Genomic DNA, 17,599 nt, shown 5'->3' with positions numbered 1-17,599 from the left:
AACAGTTAACACTGGTGGACAGACAGATCTTGTGGAAACAGGAGGGAGGTGGCTTCTAGTCTGCTTTTAAGAGTTCACTGAAGAAATCCAGTGTCTCTCTTTGGTGTATTTTGAATTGCCAGAACCCAAAGGGGAAAGAGAAAGAAGTGCCTAATTTGGATGGCATTTAAGAGTAATGTCAACATTTTCTCAGTTACCAGTGTGCATAGTTCTTAGGCCTTTCCTGCAGACTCTGTGACGTATAAAACCAGAAGTGTGCTTTTTCATCTCTACATCAGGAACAAGAGATGAGATCTGTCTGTGCCACAGGGACAGCTGGACCTACTGGCATGTTGTATAGAACATTTTGTAGGCTCTTCTTGGCACAAAGTTTTACTCATACGAAGCTCGCAGATGCTGCCATGTTGTCTGTCTCTCTGCTGTCACCAACAAAAGATGTTTTAAGCTTGTTGGTCAACTTCAATAAGGCTTCACAAAAGGAGTAATTAAATGGGAAAAATAATGGAAGATCTTGTATGCCCTATGGAAATGAGCAAGGCTGCAGTGGACAGCCTCAAATTAGTGTCTCCCCCTGAAAAGTAACTTCAGGTCAAGCTGCACTGGATTTCCAGCAGGACAAAGCAGCAGAACCATGTGGGTTCCAGTGATGCAAGAGGAGTCTTGGAGCTCCAACTGTGATAGCCAGATGAGGATCCACCACAGAAGAGCTCTGCAGTCCCCCTAGTTGCTTGATTGGAAAACCTGTTCGATCAGTGAAAAGTGGAACTCTGCTTGTCTATCTGGTCGTTAGTCAGTCTTCATTACTCGTCAGTTTGAGAAGATGGCCAGGAGTCTTATTTCAGTTATCAGCTGCTTCTGGAGCTGAATCTCTTCTCCCCTCATTGTTGACTTTGCTGCTAGCTCTGGGTGTGAGAGGCAGTGGTGTGGGCTCTGTCAAGCTTTGGCTGACAAACACTCAGAGACCCAGTGACAGCTAACAGGAACATCTCCTTTTTTCATGCTTCCCTTTCACTGCTGAGTTGTGGGCAGGTCAGCTGTTGCACTTTAACATCCAGACCTAATCTGCCTTATCTCTGGTGTATGGTCAGGTCTCTATTCTGGCTGTGCTTTGTCAATGTGCACTTACCTGATTAGTAAGAGAAACTATTTTTAGGTGATTAAAACTTCAGGGGAAGACCTCTGAAAGCATTTTTGAGGATGGTAAGGAATGACGTGATTGGTGGTTGAAACAGTAATTTTGAAGGCAGGATGTTAGGATTATCTTCTGATTGATTTTTCTGTATCATAGAAATAACGTGTAGGTTGAGGCATAGGATGAACATATGAGAGAACATCTGTGATATATTCCACATGTATGCAAATGAAAGAATATATGTGTGGATGGGGGATATTAATGTTAACAGGCACATTTGGCAGTAGCACTTGCTGGTAATTACACAGGGCCAACAGCCTGATTACTATGTAGTATGTTGTGTAAGCACTAGTGAGCTGCTTGAGGTGATCTTTGAAAGCTGGCAGACAGAGGACGTATGCATTCTCTCTTTCCAGCAACCTGTGGAAAATAAAGTATTTAGTGTAGGGCAAGAGAGTGAAGGGGGCAGTGGGCTGATGGATGAGGGGAGATGTTGTGCAGGGTAGATGCAGTGGCTGATCTGCACAATGGCAGATGAAATTTCATTGGACCAGTCACAATATCATCTTGTGTTAGTGTGGGGATGGGATGTGTGTTGATGGGAATGATGAAAATGCTTGAATTTTGAAAACTGAATTTAGTATATAGAATAATAGAGAATCATAGAATTGCTCAGGTTGGAAAAGAGCTTAAAGATCATTGAGTCCAACCACGACCTAACCATAGTACCCTAACTCTAACAACCCTCCGCTATATTATGTCCCTGAGTACCACATCCAAATGTTTTTTAAACACATTCAGGGAAGGTGACACAACCACCTCCCTGAGGAGCCTATTCCAGTGCTTAACCACCCTTTCTGTAAAGAAGTTTTTCCTGATATCCAACCTAAGCCTTCTCTGGAGCAACTTGAGGCCATTTCCCCTCGTCCTGTCACCAGTGAGAAGAGACCAACCCCACTCTCGCTGCAATCACCTTTGAGGTATTTCAAGAGAGCAGTAAGGTCTCCCCTCAGCCTCCTCTTCCCCAGACTAAACAGCCCGAGTTCCTTCAGTCTCTCCTTGTAGGGCGTATTCTCTAAGCCCTTCACAAGCCTTGTTGCCCTTCTTTGGATCTGCTCCAGCACTTCAATGTCCTTTCTGTACTGATGTGCCCAAAACTGAACACAATACTTGAGGTGAGGCCTCACCAATGCCGAGTACAGGGGCAGGATGACTTCCCTAGTCCTGCTCACACCATTCCTGATACAAACCAGGATGCCATTGGCCTTCTTGGCCACCTGGGCACACTGCTGGCTCACATTCAGCCGACTGTCCATCAGTACACCAAGGTCCCTTTCCATCAGGCAGCTTTCCAGCCACTCCTCCCAAGCCTGTAGGGTTGCCTGAAGTTGTTGTGACCAAAATGCAGGACCTGACACTTGGCCCTATTGAAACTCATACAGTTTACCTTGGCCCATCAATCCAATCCATCCAGGTCCCTCTGTAGTGCTTTTCTACCCTCTGACAGATCAACACTCCCTCCCATCTTGGTGTTGTCTGCAAACTTACTGAGGATGCACTCAATCCCCTTGTCAAGATCATTGATAAAGATGATAAATAGAAGTGGCTCCCGTACTGAGCCCTGGGGGACACCACTCCTAACTGGCATTCCAGCTCACTTCTGCCCCCTCCCGTACGCTAAATCTTTCACAGATACTCGGATTTCTCTAAGCAAAGAAAAAAGCTTTTATGTTGTTATTATTATTATTAAATTCAGAATCTCTTGTTGAATGTTTCCTGAAGCAGTTAAATTTTGATAGGTGAAGCCATGCTTCCACCAAGAGATGAAACCAATGTGAAGGAAGCGTGAAAATGAGGAAAAGCAGCTTAACATGTAATAAACCAAGGACGCATCCTCCCTTTTTCCTCTGTGTGTCATGTCCCATTATGTTGGAGTCACCGAGCCTGGTGGTGTTGAAAGAGCGTTTGGATGTTGTGTTGAGGGACATGGTTTAGCGAGAACCACTGGTGAAGGGTGAATGGTTGAACTGCATGATCCTGTGGGTCTTTTCCAACCTTAGCGATTCTATGATTTTGTGTTTTCATTTTTCTTGAATGGTTTTATTGAGTATCGGATAAAACCATGAAATATTATTTGCACTTCACAACTCTGTATTAAAAGTGTTTAAAAAAAAAAAAAAAGAGTGGAGGGTTAACTAGCCTTGCAAACCATCTCTATTGGTTCTCATAGCTACTGTCTTTGCAACTACAGCGTGGCAATTGGCAGCTTTGTGGAGTTCTCCTCATCTGTTTCCATGTAAAATAAAATAGATGAACTGATACAAATGCTTGTGATTATTTCTCTTTATTCATTTAGAATTCTTCTCTAATGGTAGTTAAACTAAACAGTTGTAAGTATCTGGATGGCTTCCATTCCCTTAATGGAAGGTAGTTGTTCCCAAATCAACAAAAGTTCTCTGGCCATCATGTGTTGCCACCTGATCCTGTTCTCTTTTCCCCTTCTTTTCCTTCTGCTGGTGATGCTAGTTAGGAGATTTATTTATACAAGGATTTATGTGATGAATATATAAGAAAGAGTAACTTACGTTCTTTTGTCTCTTCTGGTTTTGTTCCTGTTTTGTTTCCTGACCAGGCTGAGAAGGGAGCCAAAGCTTCTGATATTGAGATTCCTTTAACAATCATACCTTGATGATGAAAATTGTAACACATGTATAAGGTTAGGAAACTGCGGTGCCTTTAATCAGAGGAAGTCTTCTAGCCAGCACTTTGCGGACTCATAGCAACAGTGCAATTGAGTAGGATACTAGATCTTGCCAAATTTCTGTTAATAGATATGAAGTCTTGTAAGCAAGAAATGTGGGCTTTGCATCAAGGAGGTGCTGGGCTGTCTGTCACAAAGCTTTAGGTTGCAAAACCACTAATGGCTCTTGGCGCTATAGTGTGCTATCATAGGGTCTTGTGTTTGAATTGCAGTGTCGAGAGGGGAACAGAAAAAGTCAGTACTAGGATGAGTAGGGTACTGCATTCAGTTACATGTGCTGTGACCGCAGAATGCTCATTGAAAACTGACATAATTTCTGATGGATTATCTAAAATCAGAGCAAAACTAAATGAGTTTACTTTTGACGCAGGGACATAGAGGACAAGCAGCTGAATGTCACAGTCTGTTTATCACTGCTACCTTGGTATCTCTTGCTTCGCGTTGGAAAACATTTCAGGTGATAAAGCTTAAAAGTCACTTCTGTCTGTTACTTTAACTTGCTCCCATAGTGATGGGAGTAATAGTTCCTAAAGATTTTTCCCTGAGACTTGGGTAGAGCCTATTGCACAAATTAGACAGACTTGAGTTCTACTCACTACTTGCTACCAGCCAGAGAATATGAGGACTTGCATATCATGACAGAAGCAGCTGCCTGTTTAAAAGTGAAGGAGATGCTCTGTGCTGCTAATCTTGCTTGGTCATCAGTGTTTTCTGGACATAATGGAACTATTGCATTCGTGATAATGGAAAAGGCTTCCATTTAATTCATTGGTATCAGGTGGGTTTGCTGAAGTAGAAGAGTGAAAAATTTCAGAAGTTTTGTTAAGAGCAGAGGGAAATATATATATATATTTTTAACAAGCACAATTTCTAGATATATGTATAATATAATGCTGCTCCATTTCCCCCTCCTTTGCAAATAAACAAGTGGTTGAATAAGAATGTAGAACTGTTTCAGCTCATCTTCACCATCAAGAATGCAAGAAGCCGTGTGATTTCAAAAGCTATTTAGGACAGACTATTTCAGAGTTTGTTGGTCATCTATTTCCAGTCCTTTTATATGCTTGGCAATTGTGCTGATTGTTAAGATCAGAGAGAACAGCCTGCCAGCTGCTGTAAGCAGGGAGGGGATACTGTTCTGGTTGAGGCACTGCAGAGTGAATGAGATTTACTAGGTCTTGTTCAGGAGATTAGGGCCAGGGCTGACTTACATTTATTAAAGATTTCAGTGAAACTTTGTCAGACCAGTAGCTGTGTTAATGACTTGTAGTTGTTTGTGGTTTTTTTTTTTTTTCTTTTTTCCCCCACACTTTCAGCATGTTCTTGTGATTAATTTACCATTTGCAGAAGCTGCAGTAGAGGTAGAGAGGGGGTGCTGATCAGAAACCAGATACTAGCTCTAGGAAAAAAGAAGGGACATTTTCTTTTACTGAACAAACAGCACAGTGCTGCCAATAGCCCTATTCCAAATGAGGTAGTTAAGGAGGCTTGGAGATATAAAATTTACCTTGACCCAAAAATCGTCCTCAACTTATGAAATCTGAAGCTAAATCAATCTTGTCTTTCTTTTAAGACTTGGATTGCTACTATTCTACGTTCCCATCTTTACAATAAATCCATTTTCCAAATGTTTAATTTTTATTTCTTTATTTATTTATTGGGAACTGTGTGCTTCATTTACAGCAGAAGTGTAAAGGTAGTCTGCACGATTAAGGTACTTCTCTCATAAGAGGCTCCCTCATGTAGACTGTGTGTTGTCTTCTGCTTTTAGGGTTAATGGGGTTCCTAGTATATATATATATATATATATATTCTAATGAAGCGTGAAATAATTTTTCTACGTGTATGTAGGTGCCTTTAGAAAAAGAAAACATAACTGTATGAGAGCTGATCTGAAAGAAATGCCTCCTGTTTTGTTATGTTGGCTCACGGCATCAGAGGTGGATGTTGGTGGTATGGCAGTAGAGGCTTAACCTTCCTGCCAATATTCTTCTATGTTTTATTGCTGTGTGACAGATGGCAGCAGAGGGGCAGTCTGACAAAATAGCATCTGACATGGAAGTAAGTATGAAACAAAAGTGTGCCATTGAATTCGTCCAGGTGGAAAAATGGCACCCACTGACATTCATCAATGCTTGCTGAATGTTTATGGAGACCAAACAGTGCATGTGAGCACAGTGAGGTGGTGGGTGGTGCATTTTCAGCAGTGGCAACCGCTGGTGCAGATTTTTTACAAGCATAGCATGCAGGCTGTTGTTCATGACTGGTGAAAATGCATAGTTATCGGTGGTGACTGTGTTGAAAAATAGTGTTTTGTAACTGAGAATCTGCTCTATCAGATAGTGTTGTTGTGCTCTTTATAGCTGTTGTAGTTGTCATGGAAATAAATAGGAGGCATCACTTGCAGAGCAACCTAAATATAAATATATAGAGATTTGTATTCTTTGTGTATTTTTGTGTGTCTATTATACGTATACATGTACGTGCATACACACACTGTGTGTATATATTTTGTAAATTGATGCAAGCAAATGGAGGTGTCAGCAGCTCTTTAAAATGTTAGTCTCACTATTACATGAAAACTCAGTAAATGCTGTTATTCTAGATCCCGGATATGTTACAGTGGAATCAATCAGTAGTTAATTAGGATGCCTACAAGAGTGTGTTCTGATGATACAGATTTTGTTTGTGGGATTTTTAATTTTTTTTTTAATTTTTAAAGCAATTTTTCAGCACACAAGGATCTAGAACGTGGCTTTCCTACTGTGAGTGCCATAAATCAAAGTTGTTGAAAATCTACTAACATTTTTGAAATGAATACAGAAAATGACGGGGAAGATGGATTAATGTTTGAAACAGGTCATTGATTGCTTGCTTTCTGAAGTCAGTGCACTACAGAACCTTAGACTGGGAGCTAATCTGCAATACCAAGTTAAAACATATGGGGAGGAAAAGAGGGGTCACTTAGGAGCATGAGTAAGGATAGTCAGGTAACAGTGTCACAGGTACCTGATATGAAAATGCTGTGGTTGTAGTTGATGTTGTAAAGGTACTGGAGTAACATGTTACTGGGAAAGTGTGCATAGAAAGAAGGATGGCTTTTTAGGGATCGTTGTCCCAGACGAAGCATTGGTGCATCTAATCTTGAACCACTTTGAGCTTGCAGTCTCTGTTTTTAACATGTCAGTGTATTGCCTAAATTTTTTTTTTTTTTTTTTTTTTTTCAGTATTCATGCAGAAGTGAGACTAACCCATAGGTATTTGGGAAGATTCTTAAATTGTTACAGTTGGAAAGATTAGTGCAGTGGAAAGGTGATACAAGAGTGAAATGGCAAAAGGGACAAACAGGGAAAAAATGCTCACCCGTCTCCAAGGAGCTAGGCTCCTGGGGAAAACTCCACAAGGGAGGGATCTCCAACCAGAGATCCTTCCCTAGTGGCAGTCAGCCCTTAAATGGGGTCTAAGAGTGGTGGAGCCAGGCTCCACTCCTTCTGGTCACACAGGTGAATTGCCTTCACCTGTGCCCCCAGGGCTGAGCTCGTCCTTTCCCCAGGTGATCAATCAGTGGTTCAGGCCCTGACTCAACAGTTCCCAGACACAAGCAAAAAAAACACAACTTTGCCCACGTTGTCTTTACTAAGAAAGCACAAATGTAAAATCTGTTCTTTGCTTGTGCGGCTTCTTTATAAGCAACAAGAGTCACTTCATTTTGGAAGAGCACCAGAAAGCAGCTAACAACTTTCCCAAGAGTTAAATAAAGAGCAAATGAAACCAAAAATTGATTTTATTTTTTTCTTTTCCATTGATTTTATTTCTTTCCCTTCTTCAAAGGATTCAACACTCCAAGCCCTTCTAGGAATTGCTGGGCTCTGCCACCGTATCTTCTGTAAAATTTATCTAAAGGACATGTAGTGGCTAAAAATTCAAGGATTGCTTCCTGCAGCAGAGGGAAATTATTTTGCTATACATAGGAGAATTTGCAAGTTTTGGAAACTTTTTGTCATGTGATTAATACATTAAACAAGCATTGTCTGTGCTCCTGAACAGAGAGGTTGTAAAACAAGGACGAAGCCTACGAACAAGAATTAAAAATGTCAGAGCCAAACTTTTACAGTGTTCCTAGCATATTTGCTTCAGTTTACGGTGATGGTTTGTGGTAGGCAGTGCCTTGGGCTGGTATCCTCCAGTACATCCACCCATGCCAAAGTCCAACCTCACTTCACGTTGTCTGACCCATTTTCCAGCTGGGAGTTTCTCCTGCCCACCTTGCATTGGATTGTGAAAGTCCCCTGTAAGCCCACTGAACTCATTAACCTGGCTGAAACTACTTCAGCAAGAAATAAACACATTTAAAAATGATAGGGAGGAGAAAGGATATACATGTATATTTTTTAACAGCCTAGTGCTTGTAACATCAGATCACAGAAGTATTGTTCATGGATTACACAGCCAGGAATGGAAGATGGAGCTGTAACACAGCTGTTGCATTCACTTACTGGCCTTTGAAACTTCAGATTGCTGTACTTGGACCTGTGCTTTTGAGCTTTCTTTTATCTAAGTAGGTCCCAGACCTGTCCTTTTCTTTGCTCTGTAGGGTGTGGGGCTCTCTCTTTTCTGGCATGAAAAAACAGCTCAGAGTTCAGCTCCTAAAAAGCAGCATTGGTCATCCCTAGGACTTTAGAATCACAGAATCACCAAGGTTGGAAAAGACCTACAAGATCATCCAGTCCAACCATCCACCTGTCACCAATAGTTCTCACTAAACCATGTCAACACAACGTCTAACGACTTTGCAGAACACCTCCCCTGAGATGCAGCCTTGTGGTATGCTGGTGGCAGCCTGTGTGCAGAGGTGTTTGCTCCACACATGAGGTTCATGTAAGGAACATACTGAACAAGAAGAAAAGAAGAACTTCTGTACTTATTTTGTCCTTATTCCTTCATAAATCTCCTCTGTTACTGCCTTGGCAACAGTTGGTCTCTCTAATTAAAAAAAAGTCCCTCTGCTGTAAATGCCAGTCTCTCCCAGGTCTTTACAGTTCTGTGAAACTTCCTGTTTGTTTTTTTAAATAAGTGAATATTTCTATTACTGTTTGTAGCAGGTTTTCCAATCTCCCTTCATGTGACCCAGGTAGATCCTACGTACTCCAGAATGCCTGCTGCTTTACCAAAGCTGTTCACGGTGGTTGACGTCAATAGGTTTCAAATGACTCAAAGCGTGCAGTAGTTAATCAGCATTTGTAAAATGCTCGTAGGTTCAGTAATTATACAGTAAATGTACTGTTTTTTCTTTTCTCCTTCCTAACAGATTGTACAGTAAAAAGGAATCTCTGTGATTATGATATGTAGATAGAATTAAAAAAATAATAAAAAGAAAACTTTGTACAGTAGATTACAGCTATTTTGTCTTAGGATGATTCCAAAGGTGAGCACTGTCTAGTTGTCTAAAACCACTTATCTAACAATGTAGACAAGTGATTTTTTTCACTCAGGAGACTGGAATTGCTGCTCAAAAAGCTTTCATTCTGAAAACTGCTTGCTGGTTTCTTCGTTTAACAGATAAAACAGGCTGTTACAGACATGCCTATTACCTTGGTTTTTTCCTGCATTACTAAAGACAGAATTTAAAAGCCAAAGAATAGAAAAAATGCAGGCAATGGTAATGCAAGCCTTGACAGAACGGTACATAATCTTAATACTGAATAATTTTAATTCACGTCTTCAAACTGTAATGATACAGAACATAGCATTTGCTGGATTTAGCACATTAATACTTCACTTCCTTGATGATAAAAGTGTGTCTTGTTGTGCACTTAATTACTCTTCCTTCACTTAGAGTTCCACTTGTCTCTATGCCTTTAATCAGAGAAAATAGCTGGGAACTTTGACTTGCATTTGTGCCTCATCCTTACCGATTGGCTGTTGCATGGTGAAAACTGTCAAAAAGCCCTGTAACTGCTGGGCTGAACAGCTGCCTGCAGTTCTTTAGACTAAATTACGTATGGGAATGAACTGAGCTTTGGGTTCAGCTAGTCTGTAAAAAGACAGCCACATTTTTGAAAGAAAATGTTTAGCCAAAGCCTAAATTGGTTGCTGGAAGTCTCGTTCTAGTTTTGTTCTTCAGCTGTAAGCAGGGCTGGTTGAAGCCCAGCTGGTAGCGCAGATATATAACACAGTTTTTGCCATGGGAAGGAAACAGGGGCCTGGCAAAGCTAGAAAAGGAAACAGAACTTGAGCTGTGTGTTAATTTATTTGTGTCTGCAGTAGTCTCAGCCTCGCTTTTTAAAATCATAGAACATGCCGAGCTGGAAGGGCCCAACAAAGATCACTGAGTCCAGCTCCTGGCTCCACACGTGACCACCCAAAAATCAAACCCTATGTCTGAGAGCGTTGTCCAAATGCTTCTTGAACTCCCTCAGCTTGGGGCAGTGACCATTGCCCTAGGGAGCCTGTTCCAGGGTCTGACCACCTTCTGGTGAAGAACCTTGTCCTAATCCCAAACTTGGCCCTCCCGTGATGCAGCTCCATGCCGTTCCCTTAGGACCTGTCATTGTCATAGAGTCTTTTGAGTTGGAAGGGATCACGGTCATCTAGTTCAACTTCCCTGCAATGAACATGAACTTCTACAGTTGCATCAGGTGCTCAGAGCCTGGTCCAGCCTGACCTTCAATGTCTCCAAGGATGGGGCTTCCCCTGCCTCTCTGGGCAACCTGTTCCAGTGCCTCAACACCCTTATTCTAAGAAACTTGTTCCTTATATCCAGTCTACATCTCCCTTCTTTTAGTTTGAAAGTATTTTCCCTTGTCCTATTACCACAGAGCCTGCTGAAGAGTCTGTCCCCTTCTTTTTTGTAGCCTCTCTTTAGATACTGAAAGGCCACTATGAGGTCTCTCTGGAGCCTTCTCTTCTCTAGGCTAAACAGTCCCAGCTCTCGCAGCCTGCCCTCACAGGAGAAGTGTTCCATCCCTTGGATCATTTTTATGGCTTTCCACTGGGTATGCTTCAACAGGTCCATGTCTCTCTTGTACTGAGAACTCTACATCTGGACGCGGTACACCAGGTGAGGTCTCACTAGCACAGAGTAGAGGAGTAGGATCCCCTCCATCAACCTGCTGACTACATTTCTTTTGATGCAGCCTGGGATATGGCTGGCTTTCTGGGCTGCAAGGGCACGTTGCTGGCTCGTGTCCAGCTTCCCATCCACCAGAATCCCCAAGTCCTTTTCAGCAGGGCTGTGCTCCGTCCCTACATCTCCTGGCTTGTACTGATATTGAGGGTTGCTGTGATCGAGTTGCAAGACCTTGCACTTGGCTTTGTTGAATCTCATGAGGTTCTCCAGGATCCACTGCTCCTTGCACTGTTCCTTGGGTCTATCAACTGCACCACACAGCTTAGTATCATCTGCAAGCTTGCTGAGGGTACACTCAATCCCACTGTTGATGTCATTGATGAAGACGTTAAAGAGCACTGGTCCCGGTACTGACCTCTGTGGGATACCACTTCTCACTCATCTCCATTTGGACACTGAGCCATTGACCACTACTCTCTAGGTACAGTATTGAAACCAGTTCCTCATCCATCAAACGGCCCACCCATCAAATACATATCTTTCTGATTTGGATAGAAAGATCTTACTACGGACTGTGTTGAAAGCCTTACTGAAGTGACTCATCCCTTGTCCACAGACACAGTTATGCCATCATAAAAAGCAATAAGGTTGGTCAGGCAGGACCTGCAGTTATTGAAGCCATGCTGGTTATCTCATAATGCCTCTCTCTCTTCTGTATGCCTTAATATGGCTTACAGGAGGATCATAGAGAAGAGATCTGCTCCCTTCATGAGGAAGCTGCAGGCTGCTGTGAGGTCTCCCCTTAGTCTCTTCTTCTCTAGGTTGAACATGTTTCACACCAGTGGTACCATTCTGCCACCTGAACACTTTTATGATGGCCATTGCCATCATAGGATTTAAATGTGTTATCAGTCATTTCACTGTAGTTTTCCTGAGTAGAGGTGAGAAATGATAATGAAAATGTTGTGGAGTTGTAGTATGGATAGGGCCTAATACCTTAACTAGTACGAATGAAGAACCACCTAGCAGTCAGTGGAATGCAGAGAATTGTGATTTGCCAGGGAAGTCCATGGCTGATATCATCTTCCCCTGTAGTCCCCTCCTGCTTCAAGTCCCACGCATGAGATGGAGAAGCCTTGGCTTGGTACGGTTTTGAAGCATGAAGTTCCTTGCAGTGTGTTGAATATATTAATTTTTAAGCAGCATAGAAAATAATTATGCAGAATTCTAAAAGCAGATGTTAATTACCACATGTTGGTGCTTTTACCAATCAAGTAAACATGATATCTTCTAAGTGTAGTCAACTTACAGACATAATACGAGAGAAAAAGTTCTTCAGAAAACAGTTTGCCGGGGCAGAAAGGTGAAAGTGTGTGTGCTTTTTGTGTTGCAGGTGTTGTGGGGTTTTGTTTTCTTTTAAAAGTCTCAATTCCACGTATCTTTTTGAGAGGGAGGAAGCATCAAAAATCTGATGAATGAAGGGAGATATAAACTTTCCATCCAGTGTGGGATTACAAAGCCAGGCCTTGCATTCTAATGAATGGTTGTGCACACTCATGGTACCTATGCATGAGGTTTGCATACAGCTGTACAAGTTCCACTGTTAAGGCTGCTGGCCCTTCATGCCTCTCCATCTCATACAAAAAGTACTGCTTCTTGAGAATTCGTATGGGTACTGATGCATGTAAATAACATACGTACTATGCCTCTTGCAGGTGGATTTGCTGAATTCTCCAGCTCTTTCCCTGGTCTCTGCGAAGGAAAATCCACACTTGTCCCTACTTGCATTTCTCAACCCTGTCTACCAGTCTCTAACATTGGCCCAACCAGAATTCTGCCTCATCTCTATCTGGGGTGTCAGCGGGATGTCCTTAACAAGGTGAGCATTCTGTTGATGAGTATATAATTTCTATGTGTCTATCCATGCCTCTGCAGCTATAGAACATCTAAACTAGATCTAGGTGATAGGAGTAAAGAACTTGCTGGGTAAAGAACTGGCTGGATGGTGGGCCCAGAGAATGGTGGTGAATGGAGTTAAATGCACCTAGAGACTGGTCACGAGTGGTGTTCCCCAGGGGTCAGTACAGGGGCCTGTCCTGTTTAGTATCTTTATTGATGACCTGAATGAGGGCATTGGGTGCACGTTCAGTAAATTTGCAGATGACACCAAGATGGGAGGACGTGTCGATCTGCCTGGGGGTAGGAAGGCCCTACAGAGGGATCTGGGCAGACTGAATAGATGGGCTGAGGCCAATGGGATGAAGTTCAACATGACTAAGTCCTGCATTTTGGCTACAACAACACCAGGTAACTCTACAGGCCTGGGGCAGAGTGTCTGGAAGACTGTGTAGAGGAAGTGGATCTGGGGGTATCGATCAATGCTCAACTGAACATGAACCAGTAGTGTGTCCAGGTGGCCAAGAAGGCCAGTGGCATCCTATATCAGAAGTGGCGTTGCCAGTAGGAGCCCAGAGGTGATCATCTCTCTCTACTCAGCCCTGGTGAGGCTGCACCTTGAGTACTGTGTTCAGTTTTAGGGCCCTCACTACAAAAGAGACATTGAGGCCCTAGATTGTGTTCAGAGAAGAGCGATGAAGCTGGTGAGGGGTCTGGAGCACAAGACTTATGAGGGACTGCTGAGGGAGATGGGATTATTTAGTCCAGAGAAGAGAAGGCTCAGGGGAGACCTTACCGCTCTCTACAACTACCTGAAGGGAGGTTGTGGCGAGGTGGGGGTTGGCCTCTTCTCTCAAACAACTAGAGATAGGATTAGAGGGAATGGCCTCAAGTTGTTCCAGGGGAGATTCAGGTTGGACATTGGGAAATAATTATTCTCTGAAAAGAGTGGTCAGCTGCTGGAGTGGGCTGCCCACAGAGGTGGTGGAGTCACTGACCCTGGAGGTGTTAAAGAAACATTCAGATGTTGTACTGAGGGACATGGTTTAGTGGGAAATATTGATGACAGGTGGATGGCTGGACTGGATGATCTTGTAGGTCTTCTCTAACCTTGGTGATTCTGTGATTCTGTAGCCTTCCATGGCTTGCAGAGAACAATCTTGATGAGAACAAATGATATACTGTCCACATAATTAAACCACACACCATCTAATATGGTACTTGGTCTCTCTCTTATTCCTCTTGGAGAAGGTGATGTCATACCTTCCTCAGTAACATACCAACCAACAGCAAACTATTAAATTTGCCATTACAGTAGGTCAGGTAGTTTATTACGTATAGCACCAACTAGTTCGTTTTGGCATACGTTGGGTATTTATACAACTATATCAGTAGCTCTGGTGACACAAAATAAAGATTGTCTGTTTTTCAGTATTTTCTTTAAATGCTTATTTATGTGTTTTTTATCCGTGTATACAGCTAAAGATTGGAACTACCATAATAGTCCTATAAATTGATCATTTTCGTAAGATCCAATTAATAAAAGGACATAAAACTATTAGAAACTGCCCAAAGGAGGACTACAAAGATGGTGTAGAGTCTGGAGGGGAAGACATAAGAGGAATAGCTGAATTTCCTTGATTTGTTCAGCCCAGAGAAAAAGAGACTGAGGGCAGACCTCATCACAGCCTACAGCTTCCTCACGAGGGGACCGGAGGGGCAGATGCTGATCTCTTCTTTCTGGTGACCAGCAATAGAACCTGAGGGAAAGGCATGAAGTTGCAACAAGGGAAGTTCAGGTTGGATATCAGAAAAAAGTTCTTCACTGAGAAGGTTGTCAGGCACAGGAACAGGCTCCCCAGGGCAGTGACCATGGCCGCAAGCTCTCAGAGTTCAGGAAATGTTTGGACAGTGCTCTCAGTCACATGGTCTGATTTTTGATTGGTCCTTTGTGGACCTAGGAATTGGACTCAGTGATCCTTATAAGTCCCTTCCAACGTGGGATATTCCATCAGTCAATGATATACTTTTATCAAATTTTTCATGGGTTTCTTCTACTTCTCACTCCATCCCAGTCTTGCTTTTAAAAGGCTATTTTGAGATATTCCACAATTTAAATGGGGTCTTTGACAAACAGAGAATCATTTAGAAGGTACGTGTATTTTTAAAGAATATATAGAAAAAAAAATTAATACAGAAGACTGTCAGCAGTCTTTGTATATATCTCATCCTTTAAGATCTTCAGCAACTTTGATGCCAGGCAGCAAGTCAGTTCAGACCTGATTCACTTAAGATGTATGTCAAAGAAACTTACTATTTTTCTTACTACAAAAATGGGTTGTCATCCTCAGATAAAAGACATCAGGTAAAGTTAAACACCAAGTAAATTAAAAAAATAAATAAATTCTGCTTTAAGTGGTAGAAAGTCAGATGCTTTGATGTTGTTTGTTTTAATACATGAATAGTAAGTGCTATCCTAGGTCTGGGAGAGAGGAGGGCCTTTATTTTCCAGTGCGGCCAGGGACATGCCTCAGCATTTGGGGGTATGACTGGAACTCTTGCGCTGTGGCTCTTGAGTGAATAATCCCCAGAGATGAAAGAGGATGTTCCCCTTAGTTGCAGTAGGCTGGTTCCTGTGAGTAGATGTTATGCACCAGCATGGTATGTGTGCCTCATTAGGAAAGCAATCCAAATGGTAGCGGTGGTCAGGAATTTCATTATAGAACCAGAGTAGTCCAAATCATAGAATCATAGAATCATGGAATCACTAAGGTTGGAAAAGACCCACAGGATCATCCAGTCCAACCATTTGCCCTTCACCAATGGTTCCCACTAAACCACGTCCCTCAACACAACATCCAAACGCTCTTTGAACACCACCAGGCTCGGTGACTCCACCACCTCTCTGGGCAGCCCATTCCAGTGCCTGACCACCCTTTCAGAGAAGTAGTATTTCCTAACGTCCAGCCTGAACCTTCCCTGGTGCAGCTTGAAGCCATTCCCTCTAGTCCTATCACTAGTCACATGAGAGAAGAGGCTGACCCCCAGCTCACTACAACCTCCCTTCAGGTAGTTATAGAGAGCAATAAGGTCTCCCCTGAGCCTCGTCTTTTCTAGACTGCCACAACTGCCACTGGTAAGCCCTGAGTGTGGCAGAGCATTCTACAAGAGTGTAGACACTTGGCAGTGTCTCCTATGCATATCAGTTTACAACCTTGATATTACGTCAGCATGTGTCCATCACAGCTGCAGCTGAATATACTTTAGAATTAATGTAGGACCCCTGGGAGCCGGTCACATTTGTACTTTTTCACCTCATAAGTTTCTTATCTGCTTTTAGGACAAATACATTTTATGATTTCACATCTGCTTGTACAATTTTCTTACATATGTAAGTAACAGTCAGTTCTTTATTCTGAGCGTGTTACTTGTTCACTGCACTGAAATAGACCTTAGTGCCCTGTTGACTCATCTCACACATTCAGTTTTGTTGACTGTGAGTGGAAAGACTTAGGTGGCTCCCGACTTAAATGTTGGTACCTTTATTAACCCAAAGAAGCTGTGGGAACAGATGAAGATTTCTGCCTCTCAGAATGCATTTGGCATTGTCCCAGCTATTGGCTACTCCAAGTTTCCCGATTTTAATCAGTTTCTTGAGATTCAGCTCAAAGTTAGTGATAGCTAGAGATGAGGACTGTGGAAATGCTAAGGACAGAGAGGTTCTCCATATGGCTTGTGATTTCTGCTGCTCTTCCTTCCACACACTGCTTTGTGGGTAGCCTGGATGCTACACAAGGCTCTGAACTACCAGTACATGATATGAAAGCTGGGAAATGAAGCACATTCAAAAGGAGAGAGTGAGAAAGAAAAAACAGTGATTAGTGGCAGAGGTCTGTCTCCATTATGACAATCAAGAAGAGGGTAAGTGGTAAGTTCACGTGCTCTAGTTTAATGACCTTACTGCTTTTGTCAGTTACGGGGGACAATAAGTCAGTGTTGTGTGAAGATGATAACAGTGTCTTTAATTCAAGTTCAGATTTTTTATAATACTTTTCTAAAAAATTCAAGTAAGGTTCACAGCACTGTACAATATGGCTGCTTGCATTGACATTACTTTTGCCTTCAGATGCTACCTGTGAGGTCCCATTATCACTATTGACCAGACATGCTGATTTCTCTAAAATCTAAATGTCTAAAATACTTGCAAAAACCTCTATTTGCAATTCAGTTGAGCACAATAATTTAAAGACATGAATTTTCAGCATGGATTGTCAAGATGAGGTGAACTTTTCAGATCTTTTAGAGGATAACCTCTGAGTGCATGAGGGGGGGAAAATTTGTCTTGAACAGATTGTCCTGGAATGTGACCTTTTAGGAACACTGATGCTATTTGCCACTACTACCTCTACTGGTAATGATTTCTGTATGGAAAACAAGCAAATGCAAATGTTTGGGTTGTGTCCTTGAAGAAAATTAATGATTGCTTCAGAAAATAACTACGAGATTACTTATATTTTTGCTTAACAAATTTATTTTTAAATGCTTAATTCTGAAAATATCTGTACCATTCTCTGCAGTGATGAAACACTATGAACCTATGGAGTTTCTGAACTAGCTTTCCCATGTGTTCTTTAATAATTTAGTGATCAGTGGTTTCACTTTACCTAAATGCATGTATTTGCAAGAAGTGTACTTTTTTCACCATTATCAGTTCTCTTCTACTGCACTTGATAGATAAGCC

General features: G+C 42.1%; 1 protein-coding gene across 13 annotated transcripts in view; it reads left to right on the top strand.

Moving 5' to 3' along the window:
- Window positions 1–17,599, top strand: part of DUSP16 (dual specificity phosphatase 16) — a 71,707-nt gene that overhangs the window by 43,685 nt on the left and 10,423 nt on the right. For all 13 annotated transcript variants that reach the window (XM_015290877.4, XM_428887.8, XM_040647427.2 and 10 more), the window contains one exon: window positions 12,678–12,841. In XM_015290877.4, coding sequence (XP_015146363.2) covers window positions 12,678–12,841 — 164 coding nt within the window. The remainder of the gene's footprint in view (window positions 1–12,677; window positions 12,842–17,599) is intronic.

The sequence above is a fragment of the Gallus gallus genome, chromosome 1, assembly GCF_016699485.2.
Source record: "Gallus gallus isolate bGalGal1 chromosome 1, bGalGal1.mat.broiler.GRCg7b, whole genome shotgun sequence".
In the NCBI taxonomy this organism is placed as follows: Eukaryota; Metazoa; Chordata; class Aves; order Galliformes; family Phasianidae; genus Gallus; species Gallus gallus.
Note: the sequence above shows the minus strand (reverse complement) of the source record. Positions and strands in the feature narration are given on the sequence as shown.